Source organism: Hydra vulgaris, chromosome 09 (assembly GCF_038396675.1).
Source record: "Hydra vulgaris chromosome 09, alternate assembly HydraT2T_AEP".
In the NCBI taxonomy this organism is placed as follows: Eukaryota; Metazoa; Cnidaria; class Hydrozoa; order Anthoathecata; family Hydridae; genus Hydra; species Hydra vulgaris.
In genome coordinates this window covers 52,078,439-52,093,650 of record NC_088928.1, presented here as the reverse complement: position 1 = coordinate 52,093,650, position 15,212 = coordinate 52,078,439, and the positions used below count along the sequence as shown (strand labels likewise).

The 15,212-nt window shown below is 27.5% G+C and overlaps 1 protein-coding gene across 1 annotated transcript; it reads left to right on the top strand.

Annotated features, from left to right (window-relative positions):
- Positions 1–377: 377 nt before the first annotated feature.
- On the top strand, positions 378–3,396 carry LOC136084857 (uncharacterized). Its single transcript, XM_065806023.1, has 2 exons — positions 378–556; positions 1,320–3,396. The coding sequence occupies exon 2, from the start codon at positions 1,327–1,329 to the stop codon at positions 3,130–3,132; it is 1,806 nt and encodes a 601-aa protein (XP_065662095.1). The 5' UTR covers positions 378–556; positions 1,320–1,326; the 3' UTR covers positions 3,133–3,396.
- Positions 3,397–15,212: the final 11,816 nt, after the last annotated feature.

The window sequence follows — 15,212 nt, the reverse complement described above, 5'->3', positions numbered from 1 at the left end:
GGGAGAGTGGTACTGAATGGACCTTGTACTGAATGGACAATTTGAAAAATAAGAACTTAACAAGCGGTAAATTACTTTTTTTTCATTGCATATACATTTTATATACCCAAAGTCTCTTTAGTATTTTTTGTTTAACTTTATTCGTAATAATGCATTTATATTTCTATTTTGTATTTTTTTTAACTCAAAAGTAATTTTTTATCTTTTCAATTTATTTCAATTTACAATAAATTTTTAAGGTAAAGTTAACTATGATTAATAATGATGTTATAGATATATATTTTTTACTTTGTATAACATTAGGTTGAAGGTTATATGATTTACTGATTGCTTTAATTAAATGGGTAATATGTGCATTTTAATAAGTGTACTGGATGAACCACCATTGATGGTACTGAATGGACCGGTTCATCTTTCTGTAAGAGTATTTATGGCGCTTCAGTATGTTACTTACTAAAACAAAATACAAAATTTTTTAATTTAAACAAACAATGGAAGTGTGAACTAGGAAATAAAAAAATAAAGACTTTAGCATACTACTTATTTACATACCTTGGTAATAATTTAATCTGCAGTTTATTTCATTATTTGAATAATTTGATATGTCGTAATATTATTACGATATATTAAATTATTTATGTTGTTATTATTTAACTTCTTAGATTGAATGAAGGATAATTATTACGAACAAGAAGTAAGGATAAGTAAAAAAATTGAGTATCAAAATTTTTAAAAAACATCGAGAAACATTACGAATGTAATGAGACTTAATCAAATGTCTAAGTTTCTTGTAATAGAAAATATCTTGTATATCAAATTATCAGTAGCTTCTACAATAATATAAAAAACAAAATAATAAAACCAATAATAATTAATTATTCTTAGTTTAAGTGCAATTGTTTAAATTGCAATGTTTAAATATTGCAAATTATTTATTCTATTTATATCGCTTAAGCTTGTTGATCATCGTATACAAATTATTCTACATTCAAACTTTTATAAAATATAGAATTTTGTCTATGTTATATGTATATATATATATATATATATATATATATATATATATATATATATATATATATATATATATATATATATATAAATATATATATATATATATATATATATATATATATATATAATACTAATATAGCACACACTACTATTATATATATATATATACATATATATATATATATATATATATATATATATATATATATATATATATATATATATATATATATATATATATATATATAATAGCACTGATGATTTTTTTTTATAATGCGGTTATAAGCAAGTTTTATTCATTTCAGAACAATTATGAGACATCGTAAAGTAACAGCAGTAAAAGGTGATTGGGATCCCATTAATATGATCCAAGCAGTTGAGAATGTTTTGACAAAAACTTTATCTGAAAGAAAAGCTGTTGAGATATTTGGAGTCAAACGTTCAACTCTTAAAAGGAGAATTAAAGAAGCTCAACTATCACCAGACGGTTTAAATAAATTGCAGTGTGTTCCATATAGTAACAGTTCTATGAAAATTTTTTCAGTATCAGAGGAACACGAGCTGGTTCAATATTGTTTAGTTTCTGCAAAAATGGGATATGGTTTAAGTCCAATTAAGCTAAGAGCACTAACGTTTGAATATGCTCTCAAACTTGAGAAGAAATTACCACATTCCCGTCTAGGTTCTGCTAAACCTTGGGAAACAAAGAAACATGCTGGTGTAGATTGGTTTAGAGCATTTTTAAAGCGTCATCCAGAACTGGTTATAAGAAAACCAGAGGCAACATCTATTGGTCGAATGTCAGCATTCAACAAACATAATGTCGAAATATTTTATAATAATCTGCGTAAAGTTTTGATTAAATACAAGTTTTCACTGAATGATATATGGAATGTTGATGAGACTGGTGTTACTACTGTACAAGTGCCAGAGCATGTTTTAGCAAAGAGAGGAGAGCGGCAAGTTGCGTCTGTTACAAGTGCAGAACGAGGTATCTTGGTAACAATGTGCAATGCAATAAATGCAAGTGGATCATCGATAACACCATTCTACATTTTTCCACGTGTTTATTTTAAAGATTATTTTCTGCGAAATTCAATTCCTGGTTCTGTTGGCACTGCCAACAAATCTGGGTGGATGGTGGAATCAACGTTTATGGAGTGGTTTAATCATTTTAAAAAAAGTGTTCGACCATCTAAGGCAAACCCTGTGCTATTGATACTAGATAATCATGAGACACATATGTCCATTAACTTCATTGACTTATCATCAGATAATGGTGTAATTGTTTTGACAATCCCACCCCATACATCACACAAACTGCAACCACTAGATATAGCAGTTTATGGACCATTCAAATGCCATTATAATCGTGAAATTGATAGCTGGTTAGTATCACATCCAGGAAAAACTGTCTCGATCTATGACATTGCAGAAATTTCTGGAAAGGCTTGGGCAAAAGTATCAATGCCAGCTAACATCATTAGTGGTTTTTCAGCATCTGGTATAAGTCCATTTCAACCTGATCGATGGAAGGATGAGGATTTTTTCTTATCTCAGGTTACAAACAGACCCAATCCTGAAAGACTCAACATTATTCCAGTTTCAATAGAAATTAATAAACCTAATTCTGAAGCACTCAACATCGATCCAGTTTCAGTAGAAATAAACAGATCCAATCCTGAATCATTCAACATCAATCCAGTTTCAGTTGAAATAAACAAATCCAATCCTGAAACACTTAACATCAATTCAGTTTCAGTAGAAATAAACAAATCCAATCCTGAAACACTCAACATCAATACAGTTTTAATAGAAATAAATAGAAATGTTAAAGACAACAAAAATGTAAGCAATACCCTGAATGTAGAAAGTATACGCCCTTATCCTTCTGCAAAAGCTCGTTTAGAAAAATCTAAAGGTGCTCGTAAAAAGCTCTCCTCTTCGATTCTAACTGATACTCCAATTAAAGAGGCTCTTCGAAATCAACAACTTCAGCGAAATTTAAAAAAACAAAACCTTTCTGAAAAACAAAGAGATAGTACAAATAAACGCCAAAGGAAACCAAAAAAGAAATCAAATAACTCTAAATCTCTGAAGTTTCCATTAATGACATAATAATGATGAGGCTGATGATATTTGTGTTGAAAGAAGTGACAACGGTGTTAAAGATTGTTTAAATATTTGTGAAGGTATTATATCAAATAATGATTTTTGTGCTATATGTGAAGAAATGGGTCAAGACAACGAAGTGTGGTACCGTTGCAGACAGTGTGCAAGCTGGGCACATAAAGCTTGCACAAGTGCAGATAATGCCAGCCAATATGTTTGTGACTATTGTACTTTGACTATCTGATTGTTCTAAAATTGTATTAAGTAATTCAACTTATTTTAATTTTTTTGTCAGAAATATCAATGTCTCAACATACCGTTTTCTTGTTTTTAAGCTCCATTTATCACCCTAATTACTTTGCATAGTGTAACTTGCTATTCATTAAATAAATCAACTAAAATGCTAGTCCATTCAGTGCAAGGGCAGTAAATGGACCACTAAATAGTTTGGTATGAGTCACATTTATAGTATATTTTAACTATGTTCTGTTTGCGCACTGGCTTACAACTTCCAAAATAGTATTCAATATACAAGGATAGTTAGTTAAAATATCAATCTTTCCTTATAAATTAATTTATCTACCATAGTTTTAAAAATATAGATATTTATCTTATTTATAAAAAAAGGCTTATTTTGTGGTCCATTCAGTACAAGGGCCGGTCCATTCAGTACAATCAAAAGTACTGAATGGACCACTAAACAATTTGGTACGGGTCACATTTATTGCACATTTTAACTATGTTCTGTTAGCGCAAAGGGTTACAGCCTTTAAGGATAGTTCGTTAAGATATCAATCTTGTCTTTTGATTTAATATATTCGCCATAGTTATTGACAATATAAGAAAATATCGAGTTTATAAAAAAGGCGAAATTTGTGGTCCATTCAGTACCACTCTCCCCTAGTTACGTCAATAGTGATAGTTAAGGTTCGCACAAATCTGTAGCATTTTAATTCTTTTATATATTTTTTGTTTTATCTTATGCTTAGTTATGTAGAATGGTAAAAATAATCATAACAGTGATCACCTTGATAGTCTTAAACTACACTATAACCAAATAACTCATAAAATCAGTCTACCCATACCATTGCATATATCTAAGCTCTATGGTTTTTCCATAAGCCAGTAACGCCACTACAAAGCATGGCTTCAACTCGTAAGAAACCTACTAATCAATTACCAGCATTGATTGGAGCAGTAGTGATAGTTAAAACGGGTAATATGAACGCAAAGTAATGAGGAAATAATGTTACGCTGCAATAAAAATGAAATATTTCTTATATACTATAAATTTGCAAGAACTGCACACTTAATCTTTTTTTTTGAAGTTGCTTTTTTTCATTGATTTGTGTGAAAACTTCTAATATGCAAAATGATCCGAAATGATAAAACCAAGGTCATAAGTTAAACACTTTATGCTGTAATTTTTTTTTTTTAATAGTAACTATGTTTTTTTTTTACACTACATTAAAACATTGTTATTTTAATACAAGTGTCAAATGAGGTTACAAAAGGTACGGTAATTACACTTTTAAATTACATTTCTATTTTTGACACTAGTGTTAAAATATAAATGTTTGGAGATCACACCATGCCTGGAAAGTAGCTATATTGAACACGTGAAACATGTGACTCCGGCTCTACATTGTTACTAATGTTTTTTTTATAAGAACAACTAAATTGGAAATCAAATGTTATTACCTTTTCTTTTAAAATTATTTATTGCTTTATCGGTAGTAATCAGGTCCGAATTAAAAGCTTTATTATTTAACTTCAAGTCTATAATACGATATATACAAATATATATAAATTGACAGGTTGGTATGCAATCAAACGATACGCATTTAAACTTAAAGTCAATTTTAATTTAAAAAAATGATAAACAAAGCCAAAGCTAATATGTATAAGTAAACCAGCATAATATTTTATAGTTGGAAATTTTAAGCCTTAAACCCAGGGCGGATCTATAGAGAAGCAATAAGGGTATTTGCTCCTCTCTTCTTTCATGATTTAAAAATATTTTTTTTGTGATCAATACTTATTGGTTGCGGCCCATTAAAAAAAAAAATGCTATGTCAACAAAAATATTAAAAGTTAAATGAAGAAATATGGTGTTGTTAATTAAATTTTGAAGTAATTTAAAATTATTGATACACAATGGTTAGACACATTCTTTCTACGGCCACACACACACACACACACACACACACAAACACACACACACACACACACACACACACACACACACACACACACACACAGAAGCGTGAAAAGTGTCAGAGATTCAGAGATAACTGATTTGCAATCGAAGCTTCTAATGAGCAACCTTTTGACTTAGAGAAAAGTAGTTATACTGTAATGATATCTTATTTTTAAAAACCTATAAGGAAAATATTACAATTATTAGTTCTGCAAAGATTATTTCAAAAGTGTCAAATGAACTGATCAGTCTGTAGACTTATGTACACAAAAAAAGCTATTTTCATATGTCAGTATTTATGTACGCGGGTGATTTAATGCCGTTATTTATGCTGTTATATTTTCATATCCAAAAATACTTTTGGAGAACAAATAATTTTGGCGTTATAATGATGTTGCATTTGCTGTTATGTTATGGTGTTAATTTATGGAGTAATGTTATGGTGTTATTTTTAAAGATGTTTGCTATTATATTTACCGTTTTTTTACAAATAATTTTACATTTATAATTGCTGTTATATTCAAGGTCACACGTGACAGGAATATATCAGCAGAACTTCATTGCAATAATGCCATATTTTGGCATGTTTAAGTAAGTAGTTTTGTAACTGACACGTTAGTTTTTAAAGCGGTAGCACAAAAACTAACGTGTCAGTTACTACATCCAATAAAATAAAATATATTTATCTGAAACGCAAAATTCAAAAAAAACTCATTTTTTGAATTTTGCGTTTCAGATAAATATATTTTATTTTATTGGGATGTTGTCGTAAAAATGTTATTAAAGCTTATTCATTTTTATTTATGTTTATATTATTTTAATTAACCATTGAAAATTTTATTATCATTAGAAAATGCTTTTGCATATTAATATAATTAAATAACATACATGGTATTATCAGAATAAGCCAAGTGTCATAATACCATTTTAAATCAAATCTAAAAATAACTTTGCTCAAAACAAGATTTAAAAATATAATCTGCATAGGAAGCAATCACTTCATAACTTCTTTTGGAAACCCTTTTTAATAATAAGTTTAGTTGATTTTCAACGGATTTGAATATTTAATCCGTTGAATTAACAAAGTTTCGAAGAATCCGTAAATAGTAAATTTTATACCGTTAATTTTGTCATTTTTGGTTACAAATTACCTCGTTAATTTAACGCAAAAAAGTAATCCGTTGCTTTTTCTAAAGGATTGTTTTTAGAGTGTATTCTATATTTACACTACTTTAAATTTTTAGCTCGTGAAACCTTCAAATTGAAGATTAATTAACTAAATTATGAAATAATTAAATATAAAATAGCGTGATTGACAATTGACTGATAAACTTTCAATTTTCCCAAGTTTAAAGTAGTCATGGAACAGCTGTAATGTAAATGCTAATAGTTTTGGAGCTCTTCTTACTGAACAAAATTTTGAGCTTACAATTCAAACTTAACAATTTATTGATATATCTATATGTAGAATATATAATTAAATTGTGGCTGGATAGCTTAGTTGGTTAAAGCTTCAAAATAATTGTTTAAAACTGGAATGCTATGCAATACAAGATCAAATCGAGTAACCGCCAACTCAGCGCTTAAGTAGTACGGTACGCAAAAACGGACACTACATTGTATAGAACATATATATAATGAAATTATGATTAAACTGACAGTTTAATCATAATTTCTGAAATAGCTATGACATCTAATATGTATTTTAAGATATTTAAAAATTCCTTAAGCTTATCAAAATTATGCTGCATGCTTCGTATACTGATGTGCAATATAAAAACATAAAAGGATATTTATTGTTTATGTTGTGGGGAATCATTAAACGTTTCACTAATGAATTCACTCGTTTGTTTATAGTTGCTTTATTATCATTCAAATCATCATCAATCATCCAAATCATCATTTTTTAGCCGAGTTTCCACTCATCTGTATTTCTATGGGAACGGATAAGGTAAGGAAAAAATAATCACGTTAGCATGCGTAATAAAAGTTTTAATTTGCCTCAAGGAAAACTGCGCATGCTCATGTGAATATTTTTTTCTTCCCTTTTCCGTTCCCGTAGAAAAACGGATGAGTGGAAACTCGGCTTAAAATGATGATTTTGATGATTGATGATTTTTAAATAATATATTCGCAGTCAAATGATAATAAAGCAACTATAAACAAACGAGTGAATTCATTAGTGAAACGTTTAATGATTCCCCACAACATAAACAATAAATATCCTTTTATGTTTTTACATTGCACATTAATATACGAACGATGCAGCATAATTTTAATAAACTTAAGCAACTTTTAAATATTTTAAAATATATTTTTGATGTCATAGCTATTTCAGAAACTTGACATTACTCAGAAACTTTAATTGAATCTAATCGAAATTTCATCTTACCAAATTACCACATAATTAGTCAAACTCGAGGAAGAGGTAAAAATGGCGGAGGTCTTTGTTTTTACATTTCAGAGAAGCTTACATGTAAAATTAAAAAGCAATTTTGCCTAACCAAAAATGATTATGAGTGTTTAACAAAAGAAATTATAAGTGAAAAAGCTAAAAGCATTGTCATTGTATGCGTATACCGTCCTCCAAGTGGTACCGTCAAACCTTTTGAAGATTTTATAAGAAATATAATAGTTAATAATATTAAAAAACTACGCATTATCGGGATATAAATTTAAATTCACTAACTTATGAAAAAAATGTAAATACAAAATTGTTTTTTGATATGCATATTAAATATAATATATAACCACTTAATAATAAACCAACTAGGATAACTAAAAGTTCAGCAACTGCGATTGACAACATCCTTTTAAACCACTTTTTAGAAACGTCATTTGAAACAGGAATATTTAAAAAAGACATAAGTGACCACTTTCCTATATACATTAAAATTAATAACCTTGATATAAATTTGACTACTCATCCAAAAAAAAATTAATTTAAAAAAACGCAATTTATCAACGTTATATAACAATAACTTCTCGCAAATACTATACGAAGAGAAATGGAAAGAAGTCTATTTAAGTCAAAATACCAACAAAGCATACAATGCCTTTTTCAATAAATTTTAAAATATTTTTAATTCAACGTTTCCTTATCAAATAATGAAAACAAAAACACTAACAAATCCTTGGATGAACAAAACTCTAGTAAAATGTTCAAACTTTATAACAAATTTCTCAAAAATAGAAATATTGAAAACGAAAACAAATATAAAAACTATAAATATTTTTATCAAAACTTACTTAAAAATGAAAGAAAACAATTTTACAGTAAAAAAATTACTGAATATAAATTTGATATAAAAAAAACATGGAGTCTAATTAATAACCTAATGGGTCGTAATAAAAGTAGTTCATTTCTTCCTCTCAATATTACCATTTATGATAATAATATTCACTGTGCAACGCAAATCTTGAAAGAGTTTAACAATTGCTTTACTAAAGTTGGTCTAAATTTAGCTAACAAAATTCTACCTCCCATTGATTCATTCAAAACCTATTTAAATTTTGCCAATAATAATTTATTATGTTGGTTTTTTTTGAATTTTTTGTTCTTTTCTTAAATATTAAATAAATTTATACAATAAGATAGTTAAGATTAAAAAAATTGTTATACAGTAACAATTAAAAAATCATTATACAATAACAAATATAATAAAATATACAAGTATAAAAATAAAAAACATAAATAGAACGCAGAGACTCGCAGAAGACCTTTAGGTCTATCATCGAGAACCGCTCGTAAATATTAATTGCATTAAAATAACATTAAATAAAGAATAAAACAAAAATATCAAAGAAATAATTTGCGAAAAACTTAAATTTCGTAAGAATATTTAAATAAATTTGTACAGAAATTATAATTGATTCTTATATATAAATACAAAGTTTGTATAAAATAGTACTTACTTTATAAACACATAAATAGTGAACCCGATATTATTGTATATTTCATTATATAATAAGTTTCATATTTTCATAAAATATTAAAAATATAAAACTATTTCTTTCTGTTTCTTTGTGAATGAAATGTAATTCCATTCATGGGAAAAATCAAAGTTTTTCAAAACTATTTTGTTTTAAAGAAAAGCTCCTCGAAATACGATACATGGCTTTCCAAAATTAGTTTGAGAAAAAGGTTGCCGAACTAGATGATCATTTCTTAAGTTATATTTATTTGTTTCTTCAAGGTATATAAGTTATAAAAGGAAACAGGAGATGCGTTAGTTTTACATTTATACATAAAACATATACATAAAAGTGGTTTGGCATGAGCAAGTCGATCTTTATAATTGATAAGACGAGCAATATGCTTCTGCTGACGATAAGAGGTTGCAGTTTAGATTTGTTGGTATTACCCCCGGTAATGTTTGCATAATTTATATGGCAGTGGATTAAAGAGAAATATAACTGTGTTAAACTGTGCTAATTTAAAAAATTTCTAGCTTTATACAAAACTCCTATATTTCGAGCAATGTTTTTGGACAATAAATTAATGTGATATTTTCAACTAAGGTTTTCATCAATTTAGATACCTAAAAAGTTAGTAGTTATTTCTCTTTTAATTTGAACTTTGTCAATAAAAAGTAAAGGCATTAAAAAGTGTCCAATGCGGTAAGATAGCGGGTAAGATAGCAGTATAGTAGGGTAATATTGTAGTATAGCGTGTTCAGTTGAATTATTTTTTTTAAATCCGTATTGATTTTGATACAGTATATTATTTAAAGATAAATGGTTGAAAATTATATTATATAATATTCTTTCTAAAATTTTAGAAAAAACAGGCAAAATTGAAATTGGACGATAATTTGAGACACTGGTTTTATGTCCACCTTTAAATATCGGTAAAACTCTGGCTATTTTCAGATTGTCGGGAAAAATACCCTGTTTTATTGAACAATGTAAAACTTGAAATATAATATCTTTAATGACTTCCTACGAGTCGATAATAACATTGGAATTAATATCGTTATGACCAGCTGATTTATTAGATTTAAGCATTTCAAAAGAACGTTCAAATTCCTCAAAGGATACCTTAAAAGAATTTAAAAACGAAGTAATTGGAAAAGCGTAGTTATTTATTTTATTTGTCGGTGTAAGAATTTAGGACCAACTGATACAAAAAAAACATTTCATTCGTCAGCTATGACAACTTGATCATAGGATGTTTCTTCATTAATTCTAATAGCTTATGGCAATGCGCTCGTTTTTAATTTTTGCATACCTGTGAGTTCTCTTAGAATTTCTCATGTACGTCTTGAATTAAGATTGTTTTTCTCAAGCAAATTGAAATAGTATCTTCTTTTTGTATTTTTTTTTGTCTTTCAAATTCTTTGGCGTGAGTTTTATAGAGAACTTTACTTAGGTCAGTTTTTGTCTTTAAATATTTTATGTACAATTTTTGTTTAATTTTAGAGGATTTTATTAGTTCTTTTGTTTCCAATGAAGAAAAAATAACTGTTCTTTAAATGTTTTTAAATTAGCAGCAGAAAAGGATTGTTTTTTAAACGTTTGTTTTCGTTGCAACACTTTAACTGTGTTGATATTAATAGAGAAAAAAATAGGGAAGTGGTCCGAGATGTCACTTTTAATAATACCTTTTTTAAGTGATTTGTTGAAAACATCAGTTGTTATAATATTGTCAATTAGAGTTGTTGACATTGGACTCTTGTTGGTTTGTTAATTATGGGAAAAGCACCATGTTCGACTATATCATTATATAATTTTTTAATGCCATAATTAGAGTGGTATAGGAAACAAGTTTAAGTCACCTATTAAATAATATAATTTATTTTCATTAATACTTTTTTTTTATAACGTCATTTATATATATGTTAAAATTTTTTATTGTGCCAGAAGGTGGGCGATAACAACAATTTATAATTAATTTTTTTTTTGTTATGATTTCAACTGTTAAGACCTCATTATCGTCATCAGAATTGCTCATGTCAGTCCTGTTAATATACTGTAAACATTCTCTAATATAAATTATTAAACCGCCCCCTCACTTTCCTTTTTTTTGATCTAAGGATATTATATTGAAACCTGGTAAAAAAATATAAGATTTCAAGTTTGAGTTATCAGAATTACACCAGGTTTCAGACATGCAAATTAGACTAAAAATATTAAGAGATTCTTTCATGTTTAAATAAAAAATTTCAAAATTTTTTGATATTTTTCTTATATTAATATGTAAAGTGTTAAAGTATTTGCAATTAAGAAATTCTTTTATTTCGTTGGCATAGTAATAGGAGTATTTGCTTTGTATAGCATGTGCTTCACTATAATAATTTAAGTCTGGATCTGATTGGTCATTAAATAAAAACTCATCAGTTAGGAAAATTTTATAACTAAATTTAAATTCGTTAGAATTTATGGAATCCATTTTAACGTTTTGCTTAACCTTAAAATAAAAGAATTTCCTCTGAAAATTGCGCGTTATTATCTTGTTATATACAACCTTTGCATATTTACCTTTTAATCGTAAATCCTTTGCAGCCGTAAATAATTTTTTCCACAATTCGGTTGTCATTTTGCTGAAGTTCTCATCACATATATTTTTTGTTCCCAGAGTTTCGTCTTTATATATTTACTTAGTACTGTTGATTTGTCCTTAAAATTTAAAAATTTGACAATAATAGTTCTGTTTTTTTTTAATAGTATCATCTTTATCATTTCTTCCAACTCTATGAGCCCTTTCAATAATGAATTCACCTTGAAGATCAAGTTTTGTCTTTATCATGTCACGGACTTTTCCTTCACAATCGTCCCAACTTTCTTCAACTGATTCTTCTATACCGATTATCCTTAAATTATTTCTTCTACTTCGGTCTTCGATATCAGCCATTTTGTCTCTCATGTTATTCGTTAGATTACTTTTTAAGCTTTTCTCAGGTTTATTGCAATAAGCCTTTGATCCCTCTTGTTCAACTATTTCTTTTTCGTATTTTTCGCTTATAAGTTCGACAGCTTTGATCAGATCATTTACTTCAGTTTTGAGAATTTTATTATCATCAACTTGTCAATATGTCTTTCCAATTTATCAATTCTTTCATTAAATAATTTAATAATTGTGATCTCGTGAATGTCAAATATTTCTTTTAATTGTGCAGTCGTAACATTTTTTACCATTTTTGTTTTGTTAATAAAAACACGTCCGTTCGCGGTGAAAATCAGCGTAGTATTTATGTGACAGTGAACTAACGTTAAAAGAAATCGATGAGGCTTCCTCATCTTTAAAAATAAACAAGTCGCCGGATTTTTAATGGAATATCCAACAATATAGTAATTTTAAATAAAAAACATATCATCAAACCTCTGTTTCAAATTATGAAAATTTCAATAAATGAAAGTGTATTTCCTGATACATTAAAAGGAGCTAAAGTGTACCCGATCTCTAAAGGCATTGATAATTCTGATATCTCAAATTAAATCAAATATAGACCTATGTCCGTATTTCTGTTTTTTCCAAAATATTTGAAAGCGTTATCTATAACAGAATTTATGTCCATTTCATCTCTTTTACTCTAAAAATTTTGGGTTTCAAAAACATTTCAACGAAGCATGCCATTATTGAATTAGTTGACCAAGTAACTAATGTTTTTGAAAAAAATAAGTTTGCACTAGGAATTTTTATAGATCTGTCAAAAGCATTTAACACAGTAGACCACTCTATACTCTCTATAAAAAATAAATTATTATTGTGTAGCAAACAAAACATTTTCTTGGATAAAAAGCTACCTTACTGACCGAAAACAATATGTGATAAATTCGGATTCTGGTACATTAAATATTCTGAGTGGAGCACCACAAGGTTCAATTCTCGGCGCTCTCCTTTTTTTAATATATATATATATATATATATATATATATATATATATATATATATATATATATATATATATATATATATATATATATATATATATATATATATATATATATATATATGTATATATATATATATATATATATATATGTATATATATATATATATATATATGTATATATATATAAACGACTTCTGTAATGTATCTGCAAATTTAAATTCAATAGTATATGCTGTTGACACTAATATGTTTATGTCCGACAGTGATATTAATCAGCTATATGGTAAAATGAATATTGTGCTGTTAAAAGTAAATAAATGGTTCAGAGCTAATAAACTCACAATAAACGTAGACAAAACTCAATATACATCATTTTATAAAAAAACGCAGGAAGAAAATCCGCCACTAAATTTACCATTTTTTCTATAAATAGTAAACAAATTAAAAAATAAGAATGTTTAAAGTACCTAGGAGTATATGTAGATGAAAACTTATCTTGACTTTTCCACATAAAATACATTGAATCAAATATTAAAAAAACTATTGGTATAATGTATAGAGTTAGTCCTTAAATTAATACTCAACGTCTTAAATTAATATACTTCAGCCTAATTCATAGCTATATTAATTATGGTAACATTGCGTGGGCAGGCACACAACCCTCTAAACTTAAAAGGATATTTAGTGTTCAAAAATTCTTGCAGAATTATATACGGAAAAAACATATTTGAGGATGCAAAGCCATTAATGAGGGAAATAAAGATGATGAATATATACGAGGTAAATATATTTCAACACATGATCTTTATGTATTATCATTTAAAAAATCTCACACCGAATAACTTTTAAAACAAATTTAAGATGAATCAAAACAATAACTGTTCTCTGAGATCAAACGAGAGACTCACATACACACTTCCTTGTAAACTAACTAAATACAAAGAATATAGTAAAACATAACGAGATCCTAAGATATGGAACAGTTTTAAAAATAACCACATCAATATGGTGAAAACAGTAAACTCATTTAAGTTTTATACAAATAAAAGTAATTTTGAAATCAAATGACAGCTTTGAAATTAACATGTACACTATCGTTTTTTAATATACACAACCGTTTTTTAACCTAATTATTTTATATATATTCATAGGAATTTATTCCTCTTATTGTCTTTTTTTCTTCATTTTTCCTTTATTCTTTTTTTTTACGGAGTTATATATTATTTTTTTAAAGATAATAACAAAGTTTTTTTTTTATTATAATTTTTTTTAATTTTATTATAATTACTTTATTTTCTTTGCACTTGTTAAAGCTCACATAGGGCTCTGTGAAAAGATTGTGATGACTCTGGTCATCCATATCTTTTTTGAGCCCTTGTCTGTTTATATTGATAAATATATATATTCTCCTTTTTTTTATGGAATAATTTTTTATATTAATTTATGAACAGCAAAATGCAAAAAAATAAAATTTTTTTAATACAAACTAGGTTGTTGTCACTGCTATTTACTTAAAAAATGGTTGTCGAGCCAGCGCTGGATTTATGTAACTACGCTTACGGTTGTAAAATGGAATTAAATTAAACTCTGCAGTATCCATAATATTTTAAGTTTCCTGATTAACCCATCCGTATTTCGAGGCCTTTTCCCCACAGCTTAATCCAATAGAAGAAAAATATTCTTCTATTGGATTAAGCTGTGGCGTGTATGCTGGCAGATACTTAATAGCTATGCCATAAGAGGCTAGTGTTTGCCTAACAGAATGACTCCAGTGGAGTTTACAATTGTCTATAACATCCACATCTGCATTCCTAATCGCTAGTGCCAACATTGTAGTAATGAAAGTACAAAATGAATTTGCATTCCAGCCTCCAGTTTTTGTTTCATAAGCCAGCAGTCCCATTGTTGAAACAGCACAAAATAAACTAACATTCTTGCCACGATTTGCAGACGACTTTAAAATTGCTGGCGCATCTTTCAGCGAATAACCATATGTGCTGTTAGTGTGCACATTTAATCCAGTTTCATCCAAATAAATAAGTTTTTCATTT

Bases quoted from the DNA above. Each gene is read 5' to 3' on its own strand.
- LOC136084857 (XM_065806023.1), top strand. From the start codon at position 1,327: ATGAGACATCGTAAAGTAACAGCAGTAAAAGGTGATTGGGATCCCATT.